The sequence below is a fragment of the Camellia sinensis genome, chromosome 4 (assembly GCF_055761805.1).
Source record: "Camellia sinensis isolate YWXY chromosome 4, ASM5576180v1, whole genome shotgun sequence".
Classification (NCBI taxonomy): Eukaryota; Viridiplantae; Streptophyta; class Magnoliopsida; order Ericales; family Theaceae; genus Camellia; species Camellia sinensis.
Window position 1 is genome coordinate 150,926,439 of NC_138964.1, and position 24,667 is coordinate 150,951,105.

The 24,667-nt window shown below is 35.4% G+C and overlaps 2 protein-coding genes across 4 annotated transcripts; one reads left to right on the plus strand and one right to left on the minus strand.

Annotated features, from left to right (window-relative positions):
* Nucleotides 1-1,649: 1,649 nt before the first annotated feature.
* LOC114299238 (uncharacterized) lies at nt 1,650-10,912 on the plus strand. The gene is made up of 4 exons (XM_082923730.1): nt 1,650-1,720; nt 9,504-9,889; nt 9,927-10,206; nt 10,254-10,912. Exons 1-4 carry the CDS (start codon nt 1,650-1,652, stop codon nt 10,471-10,473), a joined length of 957 nt encoding a protein of 318 aa, XP_082779856.1. The 3' UTR covers nt 10,474-10,912.
* Nucleotides 10,913-14,519: 3,607 nt separating this feature from the next.
* LOC114290719 (alpha-mannosidase I MNS5) lies at nt 14,520-23,145 on the minus strand. 3 transcript variants are annotated; one of them, XM_028234681.2, is made up of 15 exons: nt 22,758-23,145; nt 21,562-21,604; nt 21,417-21,482; nt 21,275-21,336; nt 20,344-20,443; nt 19,957-20,139; nt 19,222-19,270; nt 18,963-19,142; nt 18,574-18,694; nt 17,628-17,709; nt 17,464-17,549; nt 17,229-17,329; nt 16,082-16,223; nt 15,772-15,922; nt 14,520-15,035 (listed from the first exon to the last, which is right to left on the minus strand). In XM_028234681.2, the coding sequence occupies exons 1-15, from the start codon at nt 22,892-22,894 to the stop codon at nt 14,808-14,810; spliced, it is 1,731 nt and encodes a 576-aa protein (XP_028090482.2). In that variant the 5' UTR covers nt 22,895-23,145; the 3' UTR covers nt 14,520-14,807. The 3 variants fall into 3 exon arrangements, with proteins under 3 accessions (XP_028090482.2, XP_082778662.1, XP_082778661.1); XM_082922536.1 differs by lacking the exon at nt 21,417-21,482 and having other exon boundaries at nt 21,275-21,386; nt 22,758-23,032; XM_082922535.1 differs by lacking the exon at nt 21,562-21,604 and having other exon boundaries at nt 22,758-22,885.
* Between the last annotated feature and the right edge of the window lie 1,522 nt (nt 23,146-24,667).

Below are 24,667 nucleotides of genomic sequence, written 5' to 3' on the forward strand. Positions count from 1 at the left end.
TTGCAGTTGTATACAAAGAAGGCACTACGGCCAACCAGAAATAAAGTTGTATTCAACAGAAGCAGAAGATACATCAGCTAAATAGAAGAGCTTACATTGTTTCAAAACCAGAAGTACAGAAAAGCTTATATTATCCAAAAAACAAAAAGAGTACGGAAGACATCCAAAGTTATGATTCTTCAGTTTCAGGAGCGATTTGGGTCTGGACCTCGGCAGATTCCTGGGGAACTATTTTGGCGGCCTTTTCTGCAGCCAGCTCGGTATCAATCTCTGCAAGCGTTTTGTCAAGACTTCTTTCAGCTAAGAGAAGGTCGGATGATAATTGCCCTGTAACAGCTTCCCTGAGCGCCTCCCCAACCTCATCACCCTCTTCATCCAAAGTTAAGTCCATGACTTGCTCAGTTGGAGGAGGGGACTTGGCCTCAACAGCATCCTTGGATTTCCTCACCAAGGCCTCATCACCATTGTTATCCTCATCCTCGGCTTCAGACTCAGACTCAGATTCTTCTTCGGCCTAACTTGGAGGTGGAAGAGGAGGAAATGGGAGAGGAATAGTATTGGCATTGCGGAAAGGCGAGTCAACAGGGGGATCAAGTTTTTTTATCAAGGACATCCAACCAAGGGAAAATCCCCTGTTGCATGCCTGCCTGACTTGAAGCTTGTAATCCTCAGTGACGTCAGCCATGCCCTGAGCATATGCCTTCTCATCAGCTTCTTTGATTTCGGCTTCCTTTGTGGGCAAGGCTTCCTGAAGTTGCTTCTCGGCCTGGGCCGCTCTCGCCTCAGCCTCTTTCTTTTGGGATTCAGCAACTGTCTTGATGGCCTCAGCAGATTCGGCCTTTTCCTCGGCTAAGGTTTGGGCTTTGGTGGCAACCTCAGCCTGGTCTTCCAGCTTTTTCATTTTTGAAAGAAGAGTTTTGTTCTCCTTTTTTAGGGCAGAAACCTCCCTCCTCAGGTCGACCAGCTTCTCTCGATTCTGGAAAGATTGCATTAAAAATGAGTGGGCATACTGGATGGCCTAAAAAAAATAAAAAATAAAAAAATAGAAGTGTTAGAAAATATTTTTAAGTACAAAACAGAATAGAAGAAAAAGTACCGAGCAGGAACACTTACTTGAACAGAGTGTTGGAGCATTAGGGCATAGTTCTCATATTTACTATACCCGGCATTCCGCTCTAAATCACCAGGAAGGAGCAGCGCCGTAGTAAGGGCAACGCCGACATTTATGTCATCGGCACTTTCATTGGTCATTATGGGCCTATCTTCCAGAGCAATCTGGGGAGCCCAAGGAATATCAGATTTTTTGGACCCCGAGGTCGTCGCAGACGATGACCTCGGCTTCTTGGGTTGAGTAGATTGTGATGGCTGGGATTCTGCACGCTTCTTCCGAGCGGAAGGTTGAGATTTGCTGCTTTCAGCCAGCTTGGAGATGGGTAGAGCATCCTCAGCCTCAACCTCAGTAGCCTTGGCCTTAGGCTGGGCCTTCTTAGTTCTTTTTGGCTTCGGTGGGGGCAAAGGTTGGGTCGGAACAGCATCGACGTCGGTTGGAAGGTCGGCTAGGAGATCTTGGGCAACAGGCTTCAGGCGACCCATCTCAGCAGTTTTTACGAGTCTTCGCCGATGTTTTCTTTCTGGAATTGGGATTAGGTATGGGCCAGAAGTTGATGGTTGGTCGGCTGGATCAGAGGTTGACCCTTGGTCAGCCTGAGATGTTGATGCTGTTTGTAGAGTGGTAGCAGAGAGAGGAGATAAGCTCTTCTTCTTTCTTTTTGGGACGTTGGGCAGTGTGGATTTGTATGTGGGAATAAAATTCAGTAACAAGGGAGCCTTGCGCTTGTGGATTGGAAGATCCAGAAGCTTCTTTAAATCTTTTCCAAGGAAGAAGGATTGACGGAAGTTTTTTGGTGGCTGATGAAGATCTACAGGACAAACAAACAAGACATTAGAAACAGAAAGTTTTGAAGACTTGGAAAAGAAATAACTAAGTATTGGCGCTGGGCTCTTACCCTTGCCCTCTTTAACTGTTCGAGGAAGAGGGTAGAGGTGAACATCTTCGTCTGGACCAAATTCCCAATTTCCCGAAGCAATGACAAAGTCATCCCCGGCTCCCTTGTTGGAGTCCGGGAGGTCGGCTACAATTTTGAATTCAGTAGACCTCGGCTTGATGTAGTAGACGTAACCTTTTTCCTTCAGGTTAAGGGGGCACATGGTATAACAATATTGTACATCGGCAAGGGTGATCCTAACATTCTCCTGCCTAGCTAGGGCTATGATACCATTAATCACTCGATAGGAGTTAATGGTAAGTTGCATGGGGTTCAACTTATAGTAGTGGAGAACCTCGCGAAAAAGGGGATTAAGTGGAAGCCGGAGTCAGCACTCAGTAAAAGCTACTATAGGAAAGGGCATTGAATCATCTGTGGGCATGATGGAGTCACTATCTTCAGCTAGCCTCAGATGGACATCGGCAGGAATAGAGAACTCCTACCTAAAGTACTCAAGTTTGGTCGGGGTATTTATCCTATGTCTCCACATACCCATAACGTCGGCCTAAAGACAGAGTGCTAGGTTTCAGAAAGAAGGTGTTCTTAAGGGGTTAACGGGACCTCGACGAAACCCTAGGTATATGTTGGTAAGGATTGTTTCAGTTTTCCCTAAGGATTGAAGGTTCTATAGACAAAACCCAAACCTAAATCTATGAAGGCAAGAATTAAAGGCAGAGATCTGGAAAACAACACAGGAAACAAGAAACAAAGAATGACGTTTCAGAATCAAGAACAGAGGTATGGTTCTCAAAAGCGAAAGAAATACAGGCTCAAGAACAAAGGCAAAAAAGTATTGAAACAGTACAAGTGTTCAAGACATGAGTGAAATCATGGAATAAGTGCGTCCAGACAAATAGTTCAGCAAAATCAAAGGTTTGAAACAAAGCAATAATGGCAGCAAGTAAACAAAAGCACATAGAAGAAATTTGGAATAAGAGGAGCAGAGGCTTACCAGAACAAATGACGCCGAAATAAAAGGTCGCCGAGGTAAGGCAACGGTTGCAGACACAACGGAACGGCGAAAGCTTCAAAGGAAGAACGAAGACGGTTGCATAGCTTAGAGCTAGAGCAATGGCGGATTTGAGAAGGTTTAAGAGAGAGAGAAAGCCAGAAAATCGAAAAACAAAAGTAAAGAGACGAAAAGAAAGGGGGAAAAGTTTTGTCAAAAACTTGAAACAGCGGCAAAAGCAGGGCATTTATTACGCCTGGAACAACGCACACGTCAGACGGTGCAGATAGGTGAAATACAGCTTTCAGGCGCGTCACAGACACGGGCCAATGAGGATAAATCACGTAAGAGGAACGGTTGAGAAAATGTGCATGACAGCTCATGCGCGCGGAGGAGTTCGTTTAAGTTCTTGTTCTTTGATAAAGGCACGTCGGCTTAAAATGAATGATCTCGGCCGAAGAGTTCTCACGCCGAGGTACTGGAAGAAAATACAGATATAGGTTCCATCACCTCAGAATGCTGAGGTAATAGAACCTAGGGGGCAGTTATGGGGATGTATTTTCTGAATACCAACACGTGGCATGGTGATGCCGACGTGTCAGCCGAGGTGCCATGTGTCTTGGTAGTTATGCGGAGGTTACCTAGGCAAGGCCGAGGTGATCTCCGAAGATATCGGAATCCGAGATAAGCAGATAAGGGACAAGAGTCCTAGAGTAAAGAGAAGACTTTGCTAAGATAAAGATAAAGCTCTTAGGGAGTTTATCTTTATCTCTTGAAGAGTCCAAAGTTAACTTTGAATTGGAATCCATAGAAGTCAGACTTCTAGTGGGACTTGGATTTAATAAACTATAAAAGAAATGCACCCCCGTGGATCTAAGGTACGCAGTTTTATACTCAAGCTTGTGAGTTTAGCACTTGATTATTTTTGAAAGATATACTGACTTCATCGTCGGAGTGCCCCCGGGTGGAGGAGCCACCGCCGGAGCCGTTTCTTTCTATTGCAGGTTCCTTGAAGCCATCTATTCTGCCGGTGTTCTCCAGCTAATTACTAGGCGGGTAATGTGGTCAGAAAATTATCCACACATTTATGATAGACATTTTTTACTTTTTTGAGAGAAAAATAAAATAATTATGATTTAAATGTGATATTTTATCTTATTAATTTTTTAAACTTATTTTATTTATTTATTTATGATTATTTTAACCTCAAAACCTTAGGTCAAACGAGTGCAATAACATTTTCGTTCATTTATAGAAGGAATCATTAATTTGTGAGTTTTGTATTAAGTTTTAAAATTAATAATAAAATTTCAATTAAAATTGTAAAAAAACATAATTATTGTAATTTGGTACTTTGAATACGACACGAAATGATAAAAAGAAAATAAATATATTAAAAAAAAATAAAAAAACTGGCTCTCACTCTCTCATTCAATTACGACTCATCCAATCGTTCAAAAAAAAAAGTACGACTCATCTACCTTTTTGGTCAAGCATTCCAGCTGTCTCATTTTAGAACCCCAATAAATAAATAAATAAATAAAAGACTTTTGACGTAATCCAGCTTGAACTTGCACATCGTTTGGCATCTTTTTTGTGATTTTTTTTTTTTAATTTGTGTCAATTTTGGCTATTATTCCAATATATCCATGGTAAGAAAATGGGTGAAACACAATTTTAAAATATAATTTTATGAATTATTTATTTATTTTTTTTATGAACTCAAGGATCTCATTAAAGTAGAAATTATATAAAATCATAGTTACTTACATGTTTCGATTTAATTTTTTAAAAATAAAAGTGAGCTTTTCAAAATGTAAAATTACACATTTAGATAATCTGTATTATAGAAATTTTGAATTTTTTCCCATTCTGAAACAAATTTCACATTACGAATAAAAACGTAACACTCTAATATAACACTCCAATAACGTAACACTTTAATGTAACACATTAAAAAATTAACATAACACTCAACAAAAAACTATTTGGTGTACTTTTTATAAATGTAACGCTCCAATGTATTCAAAAAAAAAATTTCTTAGTGTACTTTTTTCAAATATAAAACTCCAATCAATGTAATTTCAAACGTAACACTTCAATGTAACATACAAAACCACTAGTAAAACTCCTTAATATGTTTTTTTTTTCAAACCTAACATTAAAGTGTTATACTAAAGTCTTATACTAACGAGTTTTTAAATTATTATATTAAAGTATTACGTTTGGAAATAGTATACTAAGGAGTTATTTTGTGTGTTACATTAAAGTGTTACACTAAGAAATTTTTGTGTGTTATATTAGAGTATTATGCTAAGGAATTTTTTAGAGTATTATATTAGAGTGTTACTTTTGAAAAAAAAAAAATACATTAAGAAATTTTTGTGTGTTATATTAGAGTGTTATACTAAATTTTTTTTTTGTGTGTTACATTAAAGTGTTGCACTATGAATTTTTTTTGTGTTACATTAGAATGTTACACTAAAGAGTTATTTTGAAGTGTTATATTAGAGTGTTACGTTTGAAAAAAGTATAGTAATGAGTTTTTTTGTGTCATATTATGATATTACACTATTTTTTTTTTTTTTTTTGGAGTGTTTTGTGAAAACCTGAATTTTTAGACAACTAATTAGTTTGATTAATAATAATATTAAGTTAGTTAATAGTGATTATTAAATTATCGAATTATAATGTTAATAGCATCATGGTTAATACCAATATTAGATTCCTTTAAATAAAATTATTTATCTTCCTGTGAAAAAAATAAAAAAATAAATAAAAAATAAAATAAAATAAAATTCTGTAGCTAATGCAGTTGTGCAAACTAAATGGATTAAATTAATAGTAAATAAGCTAGTTAGAATTTAGTAGGAGGAAAACCATCAAGCTAAATAATAATAATAATAATACTAATAATAATAATAATAAAAGGTTATATATATATATATATATATATTAATATTGTATTGGCATCAATTTCAATTCAATTCAATTTAAAAAAAAAAAAAAAAAGGTCAAATTGCAAGAAAAGTGGTTGGCCACTTCTTTTTTCCCTAGGTTGCTCTGCTGCATGCAAGGCATGCTTGTTTTTCCAATTTCACACTCAACATCCCTAGAGAAGTAAGCATGGCATAGGATGGCAATTCCAAGCAAATATAAATTTTTTGCTAAAGAAAGAAAATAATAAAATAAAACAAAAAGTTGCTCCCATATTTCCTACGCAAGGAACCTCACCATCAGTCATAATACATACACACGGCCGTGAAAGAAAAGAAAGAGTGGAGAGAAAGCAAGAGGGAAAGGAGAGAAGAGAGGGGAAGAAAGGCTCAACACTTGAGATTTTTTTTTTACTTCGTTGAGGTAAAAATACTCAACCTCTATCCTCCCTTAGATGTTTTTCTCATCAAAATCTATACATTAAAATATACAAGAGTGTGTATTGATAATACATCAATGTTCGATGCATGTTACATTTGGATAGAATGATAATCTTATGATTATGTGATTTCTGTCCTTTTTACAAGTATGGATTAGGTGGTTTAGCTAATGATTTTGCTTTTTATGTGATCAAGTATTCTCCATTGTTGAATCAATCTTGCATGCTTATAAATTTGTATTTACTTTTTACAAATATTATTTCTGTTATCACTAATGAAAGTAAATACGAAAGATTAGAGTTTCACATGGGATAATTGTAAGAAACATTTTTTTAGTCTTACATGTGATTCATGGTGGATACAAAGTGTGTTTTTCGCAAAATTATTGAACTTCCAGCAAAAACAGATTTTTAGTCTATTTTGAATAAACCTTAAACAAACTCATGAGAACACTTTCATGAAATCTGAAACTACTAGAGTTAGTTTAACATGTTTTCATGGTGTTAGAATGTTGAAGAAAATTATTTGACAATGTTTCATGGCCTGAATATATTTTTAACTTCATTGCTGTTTGGAGGCAACAGCAATGCTGACTTTACCAGGTCACTATTTATTCCACAGGATAAATTTTCAAGTGATTCAAATTGGCAAAGTTATATTTTTAAGTTATCTTCCAAACGCCACTGGTTTCATAATTTTTTATTAAGTATTGAGAGAGAAACGCCAATTTTCTCAAAATGTGACAGAATTTATCCAATTTTCTTATAAAAATTATTTGACCATCTTCGACTGGCTTTCAGTCTTCACACTATTCTGGAAATATGTTCTAAACTCAAAAATTTAGCAAACCATTCTAACCATGCCTCTTTTCGACACCGTTTGAGGCCCCTTTTTATTTTTCGAACACAGAACACCTGTGCTGGAGGTTAATGTAACTCACTGTTCTAGAAAACCAGTTTTCTTCTAAATTTTTTTTCTCCATTTTAAAATCGTTTTTTGTAAAAAATATTGATAGAGATAAATTGTATGTATTATTGATTGATGTGTTAATTGTGTCAATTACAAATGGTGAGTGGCTCATTATATAGGAGAGGGTGAGTGTAGTAGGTGAGGAGTAGGTGAGGGTAAATTGGTGGTAGGTGTAGTAGGTGTGGTAGTAGGTGGTGGTAGGTGTAGGTAAATTCTAATAGCCCCCCGCAAACTCAAGGAGGATAGAAACTAACCAACTTGAGTTTGAAGAGAGAAACAAAACAAGAAAATACATAAAAATAAAAAAGGATAGGAGACACTGTATGGTCGTGTCAGACCGTTGGTGAAGACACTGAAAGGTGGTGTCAGAACGTTGTAGAGGACACTCGATGGCGGTGTCAGACCGTTGTAGAAGACAGTTTATGGGGTCATGTCGGACCGTTGTAGAAGACAGTTTATGGGGTCATGTCGGACCGTTGTAGAAGACAGTTTATGGGGTCATGTCGGACCGTTGTAGAAGACAATGTTATGACAGTTGTTGTGACAATTTACAGAGTCTTGCTGGACCCATGAAGGAGCTAACTGGAATCAATGTCGGGACAGTTTACAGAGTCTTGTCGGACCCTTGTAGAAACTAACCGGAATCTATGTCGGGACAGTTTACAGAGTCTTGTCGGACCCTTGTAGAAACTAACCGGAATCTATGTCGGGACAGTTTACAGAGTCTTGTCGGACCCTTGTAGAAACTAACCGGAATCAATGTCGGGACAGTTTACAGAGTCTTGTCGGACACTTGAAAAAGCTAACCGGTATCAAATGTCGGGACAGTTTATAGAGTCTTGTCGGACCCTTGGAAAAGTGGCACCCTCAAAAGGTGTGCCCAATTTTGTCAAAAGGCGTGCCATCAAAAGGCGTGCCCAATTCATTAAAAGGTGTGCCGGACATGATGGCGAGGCACGTGGGCGCCTTGGCTGGCGTGCCCGTTTGTCGGCTGGTGGTAAGAGGCGCGCGATGCGCGTGGCTGCCTTGGCTATTTAACCAAGGTTGATGCTGAGGCTGAGGCAGAGAAAAGCTGCGAAAAACCTCTGAACAAAAAAACTTCGTTGTGCTGAGAGAGAGTCTGAAAAACTCTTCGTTGTGCTGAGAGAGAGAGTCTGTAACACTCTGTTGCGAGAGATATTCTGTAACACTCTGTTGCCCAGAAAATGGCATCGTCCTCGTCTTCCCGTGGACTGCTCACCCTCTTTCCCGACCTCAACGAGTCAACGAGAGAGAGAACTGGTGCGGTGGCACTGGAAACTCAACCAAGCGCCCCGGAGTTTGCTCCGTTGAACTTTCCGATGCGGTCGGTGGAGCAAAGAATGGCAGTGCAGTCGGATGTGGAGGCCAATCAGTATACTCTGAAGGCATGTGTGGAAAGCATGACGGCGGTCACAAACTTGTCGAACCGGCTGCAGAGTAGGACAAATGAGGTGCAGCATTTAAACTCCCAGCTGGCTCTGCTCCAACGCATGTATAAGGATGCGCGAGCAGAGATAAGCGTGCTAAGGGCAGAAAACAAGGAGCTGAAGCGGAAGTTCACTGTGATGTTCCGATTTGGAGGGCCGCCATATGCTGCAGTGGAGGAGTATGGGGGTGTGAACGTGCTGGGCGGCGTGGAAAACACGGAGGCAGCACCGTCAAGGGCCGTCCAGGACGGAGGCAAAAAGAAGAGACCGGCGGCAGAGTAGGTCGGTGGGTGGCCGTCTGCAGAAAAGAAAACAAAGCTGTTGTTGTTGTGATTTTTTTTTTTTTTTTTTTTGTGTAAAATTGTGATCGGGGTTGATCCCTGAGAGGAATAAAAGAAGGTAAAGTTTAGTGTGTAAATCTTTATCACACGAATTGATGAAAAACAGCAATGTTGTTTGGAAATTATTATTATTATTTTTTATTTTTTATTTTTTTTTTATTATTATTATTATTATTTTTTTTAATAAGAATAATAATAATAATAATAAGAATAAGAATAATAATATATTAAGGTAGAAAGCGTTTGGGATGAGGGAATCGGTCAGGAGAGTGCAAAAGGTAACAGAAGATAGGTTGGAAAAGTGACAAAGTAGTGGGGGAGGCTAGTGGGTGTCCTTGAGTGGAGAGAGAGAGAGTGCCTGAGGCTATCCACAGAACAAGGGTGTCCACCTCAACCAACTCCACTCATTTCCTTTTGTTTTATTTTCAAAAGCAGGTGGAGCAGTGTGCATATCAGTGTGGGTATTGTTTATTGTATTTTATTGTTATTGTTATTTTATTTGTTTTTGTCAAAGCTGCAGAGAGAGTGAGAGAAGGAAAGAGAGATGAAAAAAAAAAAAAAACATTATCCCACTCCTCCTCGCCGACCCTCTTCTTCCCTATTCTTTCCCCTCGAACACGATCCGCTCGATCTCTCGTAATTGAGACGACCACCGTCGCCGAAGCTCAAACTTCAGAGGAGGCTCGTTCGGAGTCTGTTGCTCGCCGCCTAATCCTGCTTCGTCATGCGAAGAGTTCATGGGATGATCGTTCATTGCGAGGCTTCTTGATACCTGCTTCCTTCTTTATCTTGCAAAGATCATGATCGCCCTTTGAGTAAAGCGGGACAAGCTGATGCTATTGCAGTTTCACACAAGCTCCAGCAGTTGGGTTGGATTCCTGAGCTTATTTTGTCCAGTGATGCAGTGCGAACAAAGGAAACACTTAAAACTATGCAAGAGCAAGTGAGAGGATTTTTGGAAGCTGAGGTACATTTCATTTCGAGCTTTTATTCAATTGCAGCAATGGATGGACAGACAGCTGAGCACCTTCAACATGCCATCTGTAAATTTTCAAGGGACGAGATACTTACAGTTATGTGAGTTCTGCTGACTGTAACAGCTTGTTTGGAGTTCCATTTAATAGGTGTATGGGACATAACAGAGGATGGGAGGAGGCAGCCTCAATGTTCTCAGGCACCTCCATAGAGCTGAAGACCTGCATGGGCCACCAGTTGAGTTCATGGCTGCTGCTGCTGCTGAGTACTGAAAGAGGTGGTGTGGGTACTGCACACCATACCCTTGCCCAGCTGCCGCTGTCGTGTAGTTGGTGGCAGCTCCTCCTCCTCCTTCACCTGTTCCATTAGTCCCTTCTCCGAAATTCAGATATGGGTAGAACGCAGCTGCCGCTGCTGCCGCTGCTGCCGCTGTCATCATCCCACCAGCACCAGCGCCGTAAATGGGATACTGAGAGGCAGTTGCGAGACTGGTATTGACGAAATGGGTTTCAAAAAAGGAAGTGAAATTGGGGCTTTTGGGGAGTGATGAGTTGTTCTGTCAAAGAGTGTGGCGAAGTGTTTGTGGATCAATATGTGACGCTTCGGCGAATTCCGAATCAAACAGCGGGAGAGAAGGTATGTGTTTGTGATATGTGTTGAAAAACTCCCGCGGGCAGCGAGGGCAGCGAAGGCAACGTTGCCGGCCGGCTGCCCGCCGGAAAGAAAGGAGTATAGGCCTAAATCTTATAGCTCTGATACCATGTAAAAAATATTGATAGAGATAAATTGTATGTATTATTGATTGATGTGTTAATTGTGTCAATTACAAATGGTGAGTGGCTCATTATATAGGAGAGGGTGAGTGTAGTAGGTGAGGAGTAGGTGAGGGTAAATTGGTGGTAGGTGTAGTAGGTGTGGTAGTAGGTGGTGGTAGGTGTAGGTAAATTCTAACATTTTTAGCCCTGATATTCTTCTCGAAATATTTTTCTAACTCGATGAACTAGCACCAGTTAAAATATTATAATGGTTGAACTTTGTTTGATATGGGCTTCATATATATATATATATATATATATTTCTGACCATACAGTGCTGATAGAAGAAGTGTATTAATTCTTAAGAAATCTTGTGATGATTCCTAAGACATTCTATCGCATTTATTTTGGTTGTCATATATGATTGTGTTGTGCTATATAAACCTTATATCACTGTGGTTATCGAGCTAAAACTTGCACATGAAAAAAAAAAATGTGGATTCAACAAAGTAAAGAAACACGAAATTAAACCGATGATACATTAAAAATTTAATAGTGATGGGGTGAGCCCAGTTTAGAATTTTGCGCCAGTGAGTTGCGAACCCTAACATGGCACGGGAAGGTATTTCGGCTCTAATCGGTGTATGCAATATAAGGTTGGTGGTGCTGGTATCACAACATAGACCGTTCCCTTTGGGCAGACCATGATGTCACGACTCGGGTACGTAATCCTGGTACGTGGCCATCATTGGTAGTTACAACAAGTAACATTTGAATATTTGACCAAGGAAGAGTCAGAATTGCCCGTGATCATTGCTTAGCGGTTGATTGGAAATAGTGTTCCGCGGGGAGTTACTTAAATTTATCTGATAAACTAAATCCATGAGAATTTAAAAAGAAAAGTGTACATTTTCCTTATGATGAATTACTATTTCCGTTTACCATTTTATTTATTTATTTACTTATTTATCTATTGTTATTATTTTAACTGTTGGCATTCTTGTTATGCTTATTAAATGCTACCTGTTATTTTGTTACTACTCATTATTCATTAATTGTGAGTATTATTATCGGGTGGGTATTTTCGGGTTGTTATATATTATTGAGCTCGTCGTTCATTGGCATTCTCGTTGCCCTAACGTTTTATGCCAAGTACTGAAGAAAATGAAAGAAACACCAAGGCCTTGCAAGGCGACCTTCAGCCTTGGTTAGCTTGAAGAGTCCCCAAGTTCCACAAACTATTTTCTAAATTTCCTAGTTTTTCTCTAGTTTTCTTTTATATTTGTGTTTTTTTTTTTTTGGTACTGAGACTAAGTTTTAAGTTTTTTTTTTAGAATTGTAATTTGAAAACTTTCAAATTTCTGGGTTGTTAATTAATGGATGTTGGTGATATTGGTGGCAACATTGATTTTAAGTTCTAAATTTTATTATGATGTCTTTAAAATTTAGGGCGTCACATGTTTTATTGGAGTGTTACGTTTGGGTATTACATTGAAGTATTACAGTTTGAAATTATACATTTAGCCAAAACTTACTAAGTCGTTTTTGTATTCATTTTGAAATGTTTACAAAATTCTACATCCTTTTGGAATGTTTGAAGAATCTCATATTTTAAGTCATTTTTGAATTCCTTTCGAAATATTTTTCAAATAAAAAATATTTTCATATAAAAATTCATCAAATTTGATTCACATACATTGTGTACCTTACCTTTCTAGTACAAAAGAAAAAAGAGAACGAACATAATAGAAATAAGAGTATAATCGTAAGCCCAATTTTTAAATAATATATAAATCTACATTTCCAAAAAAATCTCAATGAAACTAATTAATTTATAAGAAAATTCTGAGGACTAAATGAATAACAATTTCTTAAAATGAGGTTTATAAATAAATTTTCTTAAAAAAATCTATAAAAAAAAAATTCAAGAAAAATCAACTAAAGAGAGACACACCAGAAAAAAAAAAAGCAAAAAATCTACAACTTTTTATGATTTTTTTGTCTTCTAACGAACTTTTTTATTTTAAATTTATTAAATTTTTATTTTTTACTTTCTAGTACATCTATTTGAGTAGATTCTACGAGTCTAAAACTTGGTAAAAAAAAAATTAAAAAAAAAAATCTCTAAAGGCCAAAAATCAACGGAAAAAAAAAAAAGCTACTTAAAAAAAAACGATTTTGAAGTTGCAATCATGCACATGTTTCACTCAATGTTGTGAATTCCGTACCGGACAACATACCAATTTTGTTGTTGGTATGGTAGGTACCAATACAATACCGGTGTATTTTGGATTTTTGGATTGTATTTTTATATATATTAATAATATAAATATTTATGAGAAAATAGAAATAATTATATTTATGTTTGAATTGTTGCCATATATATAATTAAGGTTATCATACACACTTGAAATTTACCCATTTTAGTGGACCTTCACTTTTCCAGAAGTTTCACTTTGGTCTCATTCGATCTACTCCTTTCTCTCCATCTCTGTAAATGAGAAAGCTTTCAGAGCTTTAATCACAAATTTCTCTGCAACAATAATTTTAATCTTTCGATGGAATACATAAATATTGAATTGAGTGTTTCAAACTTGAGTCCCAACGGTGGAGCCCTTATCAATCTTGGAGATGACAATGGTGGCTGTTGTGGTGCAAGTCACCGTCCAGATCTGGCCGTTTCTGTTGTGTTCTTGGTCTAGACAGAAGCTGCCCTTGAAGCACCAGAACTTCATGGTTGTAGAGGGAAATGAGAAAGAAATTGCTCTCCCCTCCAATGACCCCAAGCTTTTGTGTGTATCGGAACAGTACGCTGGTCTGAATTTTGCCAGTATGAATGAAATAACCTGGTATGAGCTGAGATTTTTGGCAAAGAAATACACATTATCTGTTCCAATTTTGGTCTAAAATGGTACCGCCCGGTACTGAACTAGGGTATTGACAACATTGGTTTCGCTTGCACCAAACTGGGTTTCACAACAGGGGATTGGGGGGGTTTTGGTTGCGATAAGAAGGAATTGGAAATGTCTCTCGGTAGGGAAACAAAAATACATTCATAACATAAAACCCAAACCTTTGGAATGAACTAAATTGGTTAAAATAGTCAATAAAGACCAAAAAATAAAACTAACATAATCAATAAGACAATGTCACATTCTACACATCAATCAATCACTTTTTCTCTCAAACACAACTTTTTTCATATCATAAAACAGTTAAAAACTAAAAAACTAACTAAAATAGTCAATATGCCAAACAAAGGCTTAGTACAGGAAAGTCCCAACAACCAATCCTTAGACTTCAATATATCATACTTAATATAAATATTAAAAAAAAAAATGATTCTAACTACAAAAACATTCCAAAAAAATCACAAGCATTCTTAATTTTTTGCTAATAAGATAGAGCAAAGATCTTCTAGAGTGATTTTTCCCTAAAGTTTCCTAGAGTGCTACGTTGTGTGGTTGAGATTTACTGGCAAGTCACATCAGAAAAATTGATGTGACTTGCCAGTAAATCTCAACCACACAACGTAGCACTCTAGGAAACTTTAGGAAAATTTCACTCTAGAGGATCCTTGGTGAATAAGATTCAATAGTTCCTAATTATTGGGAACCGGGACCTAAACGTCCTCTACAAAACACGAATCAAAACATACAATTTGGATCAATTCAGATCGGTTTATCAGTTCCACTGATTTTTTAAACACCGCTAATCTGATGGTCAAATAGTACATAAAAGTCCAACAACAAAAAAGACAAATAAATAAAAACTCTTTCCTGTGTGTAGAACCACATTTGAGTACAAAATTTGTATTAAAATTACAGGATTTTTGCAACAGATAATTGTGTTGGATTAAACGTACCTGTGAGACAGATAGCCATTGTGTGCCATCAAACCTTGGAATCCGCATATACTGCAAAATGAATTTGGAATTTTACATGGGTTTCATTGTAATGACCATCGGCCGCAGTAGCCAGCAATGCTGCACGATCTTTGCCTACAAGTGCTTGCTTCAACTCCGCAATCCTCATCAGACAAACACCTGTGGTCATTGCGAACGTCAAGGATGTGGCAAGCGCTCTCAACCTGATGACCTCCATGCCCAGATTTCAATGTAGTTGCTGGACAGACTTGCAAAGACATTGCACTTGCTCGTTTCGCTTTCTGTTTACTCTGCAGAATATAGAACTTTCATTCTCCATGAGTCATAACAATTATGACCACTACCTAAGTACAAAAATGGTGCAATTGCATTGCGGAAACACTTGTGCCTTGATATAATGTGCAGTTAAAATTGCCAAACAATGTGACCGCAGATCAAAATTCAGTTTCAATTACGTGTACAGTAATAAAATGAACCAAACTATTTGAGCTCGACTCTGTTTCGGCTCATTAAAACTCGTTTGAAATCAACTCATTATCTAAACAAACCAACTTGAACACAATTTAAATCTTGTTAGATTTTCAAGACAAACTTAAACAACCTACTACTAATCTTCACTCAGTTATATGCATTATAAAAAACCAAGCTACTCGAGCTTGGCTCATGATCGGTGCAATTAAAGCTCATTTGAGATCAGATCAAGAGCAAAACAAAACAAACCAAACTTGACCACATTTTAAAGCTCATTAAGTTTGAACAACTTACTACTTGGCTCGTTTACAACCCCACTTACGTGGCGGGCTACATTACCACCACATCACATGAGCTGACATGTGAACCAGTGGTAGTTTTCTTTGTGGTGGTTTTTTTTTTTTTTTTTTTTTTTTAGAGGGGGGGGGGGGGGGGAACCAAGTGTTCCGATAGAAAAAAAAGAATTTGCAAAAGTTATTGATAACATCTAGACTGCAAACATCACATCTGCTAGCATCAAAATATTACAATTGTGGGAAAAAGAAGAAAGGTGACCTTGACAGAAGTCCAGTTGCTTGGGATGTAAGTCTCTGGGAGCCTCTCGTGCCAAGCACTCACTACTGGAAGAGGATGACCCTCAGTTGTGAAAATATAATTCCGACCAACCAAAAATGAATCATCAAAGAGAAGATACAGATACTTGCACCTATGAAAGTATAGAAGAAATTACACAATTAGACATAAAAAAACTTCTTGCTAAAATAGGAGACATTAAATGATATTCGATTTTGATGCGTGATAAACACAATTACTCTGGGTAAAGTATTTTTTCGTGGATATTTGCATGATATTACTGAAATCTCACGTTTCAGCAAGGAAAAAGCTATGCTGATGATCTTCCCATTGCATAGTAGTGACATCTCTAATGCTTGCAAACCCGCTTTCGACTTTGGTGTATAAATTGAGAGAATCTACAATTGTTTCACCCACTTCTAGGAACCATGGATCTGAAAAGAAGGAAGGGGCTATTTATTAAAAAAAGTAATAATCAAAGTAGTCATAAGGCCAGCGAAATGACTTCACGGCATGATAACCAATGTTATGCTATAAAAATGCAAAACTGCATGAACAACATGCCTAAATGAAACTTGGAGCAAGAACAACCTGCCTACGTGAGAGCACTCATAGGCTATGAAGCAAGCACTGAAGCTTCAAAATGGGTGTCATCGTGACTGTGTTGGACACGTATGGGACACCAACACATTGGGGACATGTGTGTCCACGTGTCAAACACACCACGTGGCATGTCAATTTTTTTAATTATTATTATTATTTTTTTGCAGAACACTTGTTTTTGTTGACACCTCATGGACATGCGTGCCCTATGTTTGGACAAGCTTCAAAATACCTCTGTGAGTTTCTTTTTATAATTTTAGAAAAGCTAATTTGAGGTGAAAGTAAAATAAATGAAAACAAAGACGGAGGAAAGTGATAAAATAAAAACACATCCACTTATTCATTGATGCCTCTTAGATCTTTGTGCCCATGAAGAATGCAAGAGCCTAATGAGTGTGTTGCACCCTAAGTGCTACCATGCCAATATTCAAAATGTTCAGAATGAAATTTAATTGTTAGTTAGAAGCAAGTAGTCTAAGATTCAAAGTTGTTGTCTACTTTTTAGAACAAATGTAATACAGCGAAACACATCATGGAAAAATTATCCGACCCGGTTATATTTATTCCAACCCGATTAGTAAAAAATGTTTGAGAGAGCATTGATAAGATAGGGTAAAGTATAGGGGTAGGTAGGTCAAAACTGTCAAGGTTAGGGAAAAGTACAAAATAGTATCGCTAAAATAATTGAGTTTAAAATCAAGAATTCACAAGCGAAACCCGAAACCCCCGACCCATTGCCATCCTATAACACAGATTACAAGAAAAAGAAATTTACACTTCGATGTAAAACCTGAAAATGGAAATTATCAAAAAATAGGTTAAGGAAGTAAGCAGACCTTTGGTTGCGTGATAGAGATAAAATGTGGACTCCGCCAATTCAGGGCGTAAAGGATAATATTTTTCTGTAGGGTGCAACATCTGAAAATCCAGCAAATACCTAAACAATTTTAAAGGTTCTTATTATATTTTCATCTAAAAGGCAACCATGGTAAGCTATAACAATCACCGGTACTGCTGTCTATATATATTAAACAAAAGCAGATAATATCATAGGAGCAAGAAGCCTGCTACCTTTCTGGTAATACTCCAAACCTCTCCCATACAGAAAAGAACTCACGGTGTGATGAATTAGCAGCCGTAATATCCCCAACAAGTACCTAATTACCATAATAAAGATCAAATTCCGTACCACGTTCTAGTTAAGCAAGATGATGTAATGGTCTTCATTTACTTGCCTGTAGACCAGGCCAAAATGCTTGAAGGCTTGTTAGTTGCCAATAAGTTGCTTTTCCTGTCCTCATATCAGCCTCATGGTACCTACATTACAGTAAAATGATTCATATCAACCATAAAACATAATAGTTCGCCATGTCAATTTAATCTTTTCTTAACAACCATTTTTTTCCCTTTTCCCTTAAAAAATGTGCAAAGTGCCAGATGTTTTAATGAATTCTTATCTTAAACAAGTAAATTTTTTTTAATGATATGCCTCTAGTCATAAATTTGAAATATGAAGAGGCTAACCATGCTAGATAGGGTATTTTTTTTTTTTTGTTTATTTTCAAAAATTAAAAACAGGTATAATTCTTCTTCGAAGGGGTCCTTGCTCTAGATCACTCCCCTCCTTTTATTATTGTTTTTAGAAGTCATTAAATAGTCCAGCTGGGGGCCAGCCAGGACCTTTATTTTGACATTTAGTTGGCCAACTGAATTTATATTTGACTTCAGAGAGAAAATACTCATATAAGATGTTTGGCCTCGCACAAAAATTGAGGAAACTCAAAAAAATACTCACATAAGATGTTTTAGCAAATTTGGCTAACTTCAATGCTCTCCATTTATTTAGATTAAAATCAAACGAAAGTTTTGGAAATTCCATTGAATGACTGAAAATTGGATGATAAATAAAAAGCAGGAAACTCGGGAATCAACCCAAAAGAACAAAAATTCCTATGAGTCTGTGTGAACTAGAAGCTTTGAAGCAACAAATGAAACACCAAATTGTTAGTCAGTCTCCTTTCTTTGGATGACAGATATTCCATTCCACATCAATAAACATGATTTCAGGACCAGGATATCTTACTCTCCAGCTCCGACTTATCAAGCACCATTTACTGCTCAGCTCATAGAGGGGAAAAAGGACATTCTATTGAACTAGAAGATAATATATCAGTACTGTACCATGCGCCATGTCTAAAATATTTTTGCACAGCAAGATAAGCGGGCTGAAACATTCTCCAAAATTCATCCCTTCCAAAAAGAATGTGAGCTTTCATTAGATACTCATAGAATGAATCAACCCCTGAAGAAACCACATGGAACCCAGCATCAGAAACAATGTCTCCAAACCAGAGATGGAGAGTGAATGAAGTTAATTCTCACCAAGAATGCAATATTCCAATGTAACAACAACTAGGGATTTAATGATTAATAACAAATAACTAAGTCTTAAACACTAGACTACCTAATGCAACCTTTTTTTTTGGGGGGTAATTATACCTAATGCAACTTAGTTATTGCAAAAAGCACAGAGTCTACCATGAGAAGGGATTGAAGTTGAGAGAACATACCAGCTCCAATCCCAGATGAGTACTCTATCCATTCTCCAGTTTCTACATCCAAAGTAGTTCCTAGAAGATTCAAAGAACTCCTCATACTCCACAATTTGCGAAGAGCACGCAAGGCTGCAGATTCAAAGCTGGGGTCACCAGCTAATCGCGATAATGCTCCCATTTCAAGAATCAGTGAACCTGGATCCAGAAATAGAAAATTGACCTTCAGGACATCCTTGAAAGGTTTCATTCAAACTGCAAAAAATGTGCTCCTCACCACACCCGGATGTGCTTGTTTCAGTTGTCTCATTCTCCATCACACCATACTGTCCACAGAATTTCGCATTGATGTAGTGTCATAAATCCCTCTTACAAACAAAACCAGCAAACCATATTCATACTTTCTGATTTATTAAAAGGTGAATTTGGTAAAAGAGCGAAGTGTATTAAAAATAATGCCCTATCGTGTTTTGAGTGTGTATAGATTCAGAAAAGCAACACATTATCATGGAATGAAAATCAACAATACATATTGAAAGATTTTTTTTATCTCAACAAATGTTCATTGTCATGATTATGTGATTCAAATAGCATGAAATGTATAACTTAATTTCCGTACTTCTACCAATCATGTGGTCATAAAGAATGGTGCATCAGCCTATTCATTTGCCCACCTGTGATATTTCACTTTTAGCCCAGTCAATCCAATTTTCAGCCTAGAATTTCCACACATTAACGCCAACACAATGGAAAAATCATCATACAGTCAATATGGCATGCGTTCCACATAGTATACACTACAAAATTCCCAAACAATAACGCTAACACAATGCAAGCATTTGAAACCATGCTACTACAGCAAATGCAAAGCACCATTGATGATTCTGAAGAGATACAAAAAATTCAAAGCCACTTTACCAGGTTAAATAAAACATCTTGGATACATCACAATTTGTAAACAATTGGGGAATTGGAATTTTGTCTTATAACTTAAGCATGATATAAGAAGTACCTTCAAGTTAATCCATGCATATGGCAATCCAGTGGGGGTATCAAAAGCAGGTAGAAAGCGCCGCCCTAAATCTTCAGCCAGGATAAGAAGTTGATTCTTATAATTTCTTTGGACCAACCTGTTTGTAGAATCAGTTGCAAGAATATGAGCAGAAACAAGTCCTCCAAGAACTCTTATGTTGCACTACACAACAGTGAAAACACCATTAAACACAATTTGATACTTCAAATGCAACTTGATTTAGCACTCCTTGCTAAAGAATAAAACAAAAGAAAAAGAAAAAGCGACATTGCTCAAGCTTTATTTCATTAGCAAACTGAGGCCACATTAAATGAAACTTTGAGTCAAACAACTTCACTAAATCCTAAATAAAAAAAATTAAAATACCTCAAAAAGATTTATCCTCGCATCAACATCAAAAGTTAAATTATCAGAAAGCCAAAGAACAGCCCTTTCAAATTCTGTGTTGTTCCCCATGATAACAAGGCTGAGAAACAAAAACAGTATTACCATAATACTCTGTTACAAATACTTCAGTGGCATAATCAGTAATAATATGGAAATAAAATGAAATAAAAAGATATTTGGTGACAGCATAAGAAGGGCATATAAGATAAAAATACAACTACATTGATTTTTGGGCAAATTACACTCATAATCCCTATAGTTTGGGACTCGTGTCACTTTAGTTCCTGACTTTTCAATTGTGACACATTTGACCATGAATTTGGAATCTTGTTTCAAATAAGAACAATTGAACATACCATTGCTTAATTTCAAGAGCAAAATTGTCAATTTGATAAAATATAAAAATTTGACAAAAATAAATGCCAAAAAAATATTTTAAAATTTTTAAAAATTATTTCTACCCACCAAAGATAAAAAATTATGTAAAATTGATAAAAATTAGTAAAAATTACATGATTAATTTTTAAAAATTAATTTTACATGATCATTATCCAAATACATAATAAAAATTAATTTGGTAAAAAAAAAATAAATGTCTAAAAGATTTATCAATTTTATATAATTTTATCTTTAGTAGGTAGAAATAATTTTAAAAAATTCAAAAATAATTTTTTGACATTTATTTTTGTCAAATTAATTTATATTTTATCAAATTGACAAATTTGTCCTTGAAAAATCTAATAGTATCTTCAATTGTCCTTATTTGGAACAAGATTCAAAATTCAGGATCAAATGTGTCATAATTGAAAAGTCAAGGACCAAAATGACACAAACCCCAAACTATAGGGACCGTTAGTGTAATTCACTCTTGATTTTTATGAACTTGTCTCTAAGAAAGAGTATATCATACCTGGATAGCGATTCTACAAGTGTGAGGGCAGATCCATGATACTCTTGTGGCAAATGTTCGAGCTAAAATTTGAAACAGTAGGTACTTTAAATTATCCATTTAAAGCTAAACACTGCAAAAGATTTCAAAAATAAATAATTACCTTCAAATTTCCCAGCTCAACAAGGGAGTCGGTGAATGTTTTGGCTAGAGGCTTTAGTTCATCATGCTACAGAACCAATAGACCACAACTTCATAATATTCATCAAATATAAATAATACATCATATAGTGGGAACTAGAACTGACCGGAAAAGCATAAGTCATATAGTTGTCATAAGCATGGTAAAACCTGAAAGGGAGAAAAAACAGCCATACTGTTAAAGCATACCACATTTATCAGCTAAGAAATATATGTCAGATTTCAACAATGCAGAAAGTTGGTTCCTTTCGTTCCCCATTTTTCTTCCTTATCAGGTTTCTTCCATTTTCTCATTTGCATGGGCCAATTCATACTGACATGTTATGATATGCTGGTAATGGCTTCAAATAAAGCCCTTAGGCTCATTTTGGTATTGAAAGGAACATAGTGTTCAGTCTTACATATTTTTGCTGTTTGGTTCATGAGAAAACAAAAAATCCCAACTAAACTAAAAAAACAAATAAGTGAAAGAATTAGTTGATTTGTTGACAATCAAGAACACAAAAACTACAATCAAATACTTTATTTTCCTTTTCTTTCTAAAGAAAAACTATGACACCCATATTTGACACCCTCAACATGCTATTCTATCTACTGGCACCAAAAAATGTTGTTACCATGAACTCTATAATTTTTTCCTCTAATTTTTTTGATAAATACCAGGCATCCTATAAGTTGAAAAACTAAATTGCTCCTCTGTAAGAGAGGAAGCAAGTCTGAAGCTAGATATCTAATACTTCAACAAAATTGAAAAATAAAAAAGTATGGTAATATCTGATAATTTGCAGAACCTTAAATAATGCAAATTTAGTAAAATTTGACCCAAAAATATTAAATTGAGCAATGGAAACCCACTTCTGTAAATAGGAAACCCATAGAACCCAAAGATAACCCAAATAGTAGAAATGGACAGCTTGTGAAATTCAACCCAAAAAATCAGGTTGTTGATGAGAATTTTCTTTTATGCTCTATTTGGTTCATTGGAATAAGATGGAATGGAATGTTGATTCCTTAGGTTTTCTTATGAAATGATCATTCCCTTAACCATTTGCAATGTATTTGTCATTGTATTTTTAGTCTAACGAAACATAGGAATGAATATTTTGATGGAATAATCATTCCATTCCGGTTCATTCCAAATTCCAATGAACCAAACACTACTTTATATCTTTCAGACATCCATCCATTTAAGTAGTACTTGCATAGGATACACAATTTTTTAGTATATAGAGAAAATCCATAAACAAGGCGCATAAATTCAGCTGAATTGAAGACGATGAATTGGAAAGGGCGATTGACTCACATCTTGCGAACTTTGTGACTCATGCGTCTCTTCTTAGCTACCCAACGAGGATCGAGTTCTGACATAGATTTGTGGAAGATGGTTGGAGATATCACCAGAAAAATCAGAATCCATGTCCCACAATTGCAACGAACCATGTTATCACACACAATTGATTTTAGAGAGAGAGTGGGAGAGAAGTGGAGAGCAGGAGGGGAGTACTGATCTGATGTTCGATAGGATCAAAGGCACCGTTTGTGTGGGGCTTATAGAGAGGGGAACTAGACTTGGGAAAATGAGTGACAGCATTAACTATTGTAATTAATAATGATTTGGCAGTGACCTCATCTATTGCTATAGTTTTTTTTTTTTTTTTTTTTTAAAATAGATGTCAACTCATTAGTGTTAGTTTAGAGTATTAATTTTTAGCAGTTTCTATCATTATTGGTTTTAGAAGTTAGGATAAAGGAGGTGAAGGTGATATTAAAAAAATAATTTGTCGGATTAGAAATTTTTTATTATTATTTGTTTTTATTTTCTTTTTACATGTTGGCATTTTTTTTGAACATTAATATTTAATTTTTTATATTTTTTATTAAGTAAAAATCATTATTTAATTTGTTTATTTTTTTTTGAAACTTTTTTTTATTTTTTTAAAAAAAATTTATATGCTGGGCATTTTTTTTTAACATTAATATTTAATGTTTTTGTATTTTTTATTTATTTTTTATTTATTTTATATAAAAATAATTTAACAATTCCTACACTAACAACTATCATCAAAACAAATATAATTTTACTTAATCCCCTCATTATCAATTCCCCCACTAACAATCCTCTCACTATTAATCTTTTGTATTCTACTTCTGAAAACAAATGGGGCCAAAGACTTCTCCTCAATTTTATCTTTAAAAAATTTAAATTAAAAAAAGTTATAATAAAATAAATTCTAGGTTTCGTTTGGGATGTGAGTTAATTTTTTTTGATTAGTTTTTTTATTATTTTAGTCTGAATCTAAAAAGTTTCGTTTATGATGAGATTTTTTATTTTTTTGAGAGAGAAAATGAAATGATTATAATTTGGATGTGATATTTTTTTAGTCTGAGATTAAAAAGCCTATTTTTTTTGTGTGACTGTTTTAACCCTAACTCCCCCTAACGCATCATGCAAAACCAGTGCTAAGAAAATAATTTGAATTAAATAAAACATAAGTAAATAAAAAGGGATTTATGAATAAATGTCCCTCTAATTTTTTAATTTAAATCATCTCCTTATTTTTATTAGGTAAAAGTGACAAAAAAATAATGTATATAAGATTTTTTAAATACCTTTCTTTGTTGAATTTAATGATTAAAATATCTTATTTTCGTTAATTTTACTTAACAAAAATAGGTAACTAATTTAAATTAAAAACAAAATAAAATATTACAGTTTAAATTAACAAATTTGAAAATTCATGATTTATTTTGTTATAAGAGTCAAACCTAGATTTTTTTTTGTTTGTAATTTTCATTAAAAAATTAATTAATTTTCTGAATAATTATAGTTTGATTACCAAATCATAAATATTTTTTAAAAAAATAAACAATTTTTTAACATCTTATTTGGTTTAATTTTTGAAATTTTTTTTGAAAAAATTTCAGTTAAGTGTAAGTTCTAAAAAACAATTACAAATAAATTATAAATTTTTTATGAATTTATAATAGTTTTCTTAAATTACCGCTAAATGATAATTTTCTCATTTTTTTAATAAAAAAATTGTAACTTTTATAACTCACTACTCATAATATTAACATCGAAATTCACATAATTAATAGTCATCTCAGAAATTTTTAATTACTGACTCCAATTTTGCATACATACCTTTTAACTCAATCACAAAATAATTTTTAATTTTGTATGTAATTCCCTCCAAAAAAATCTATCAAGTG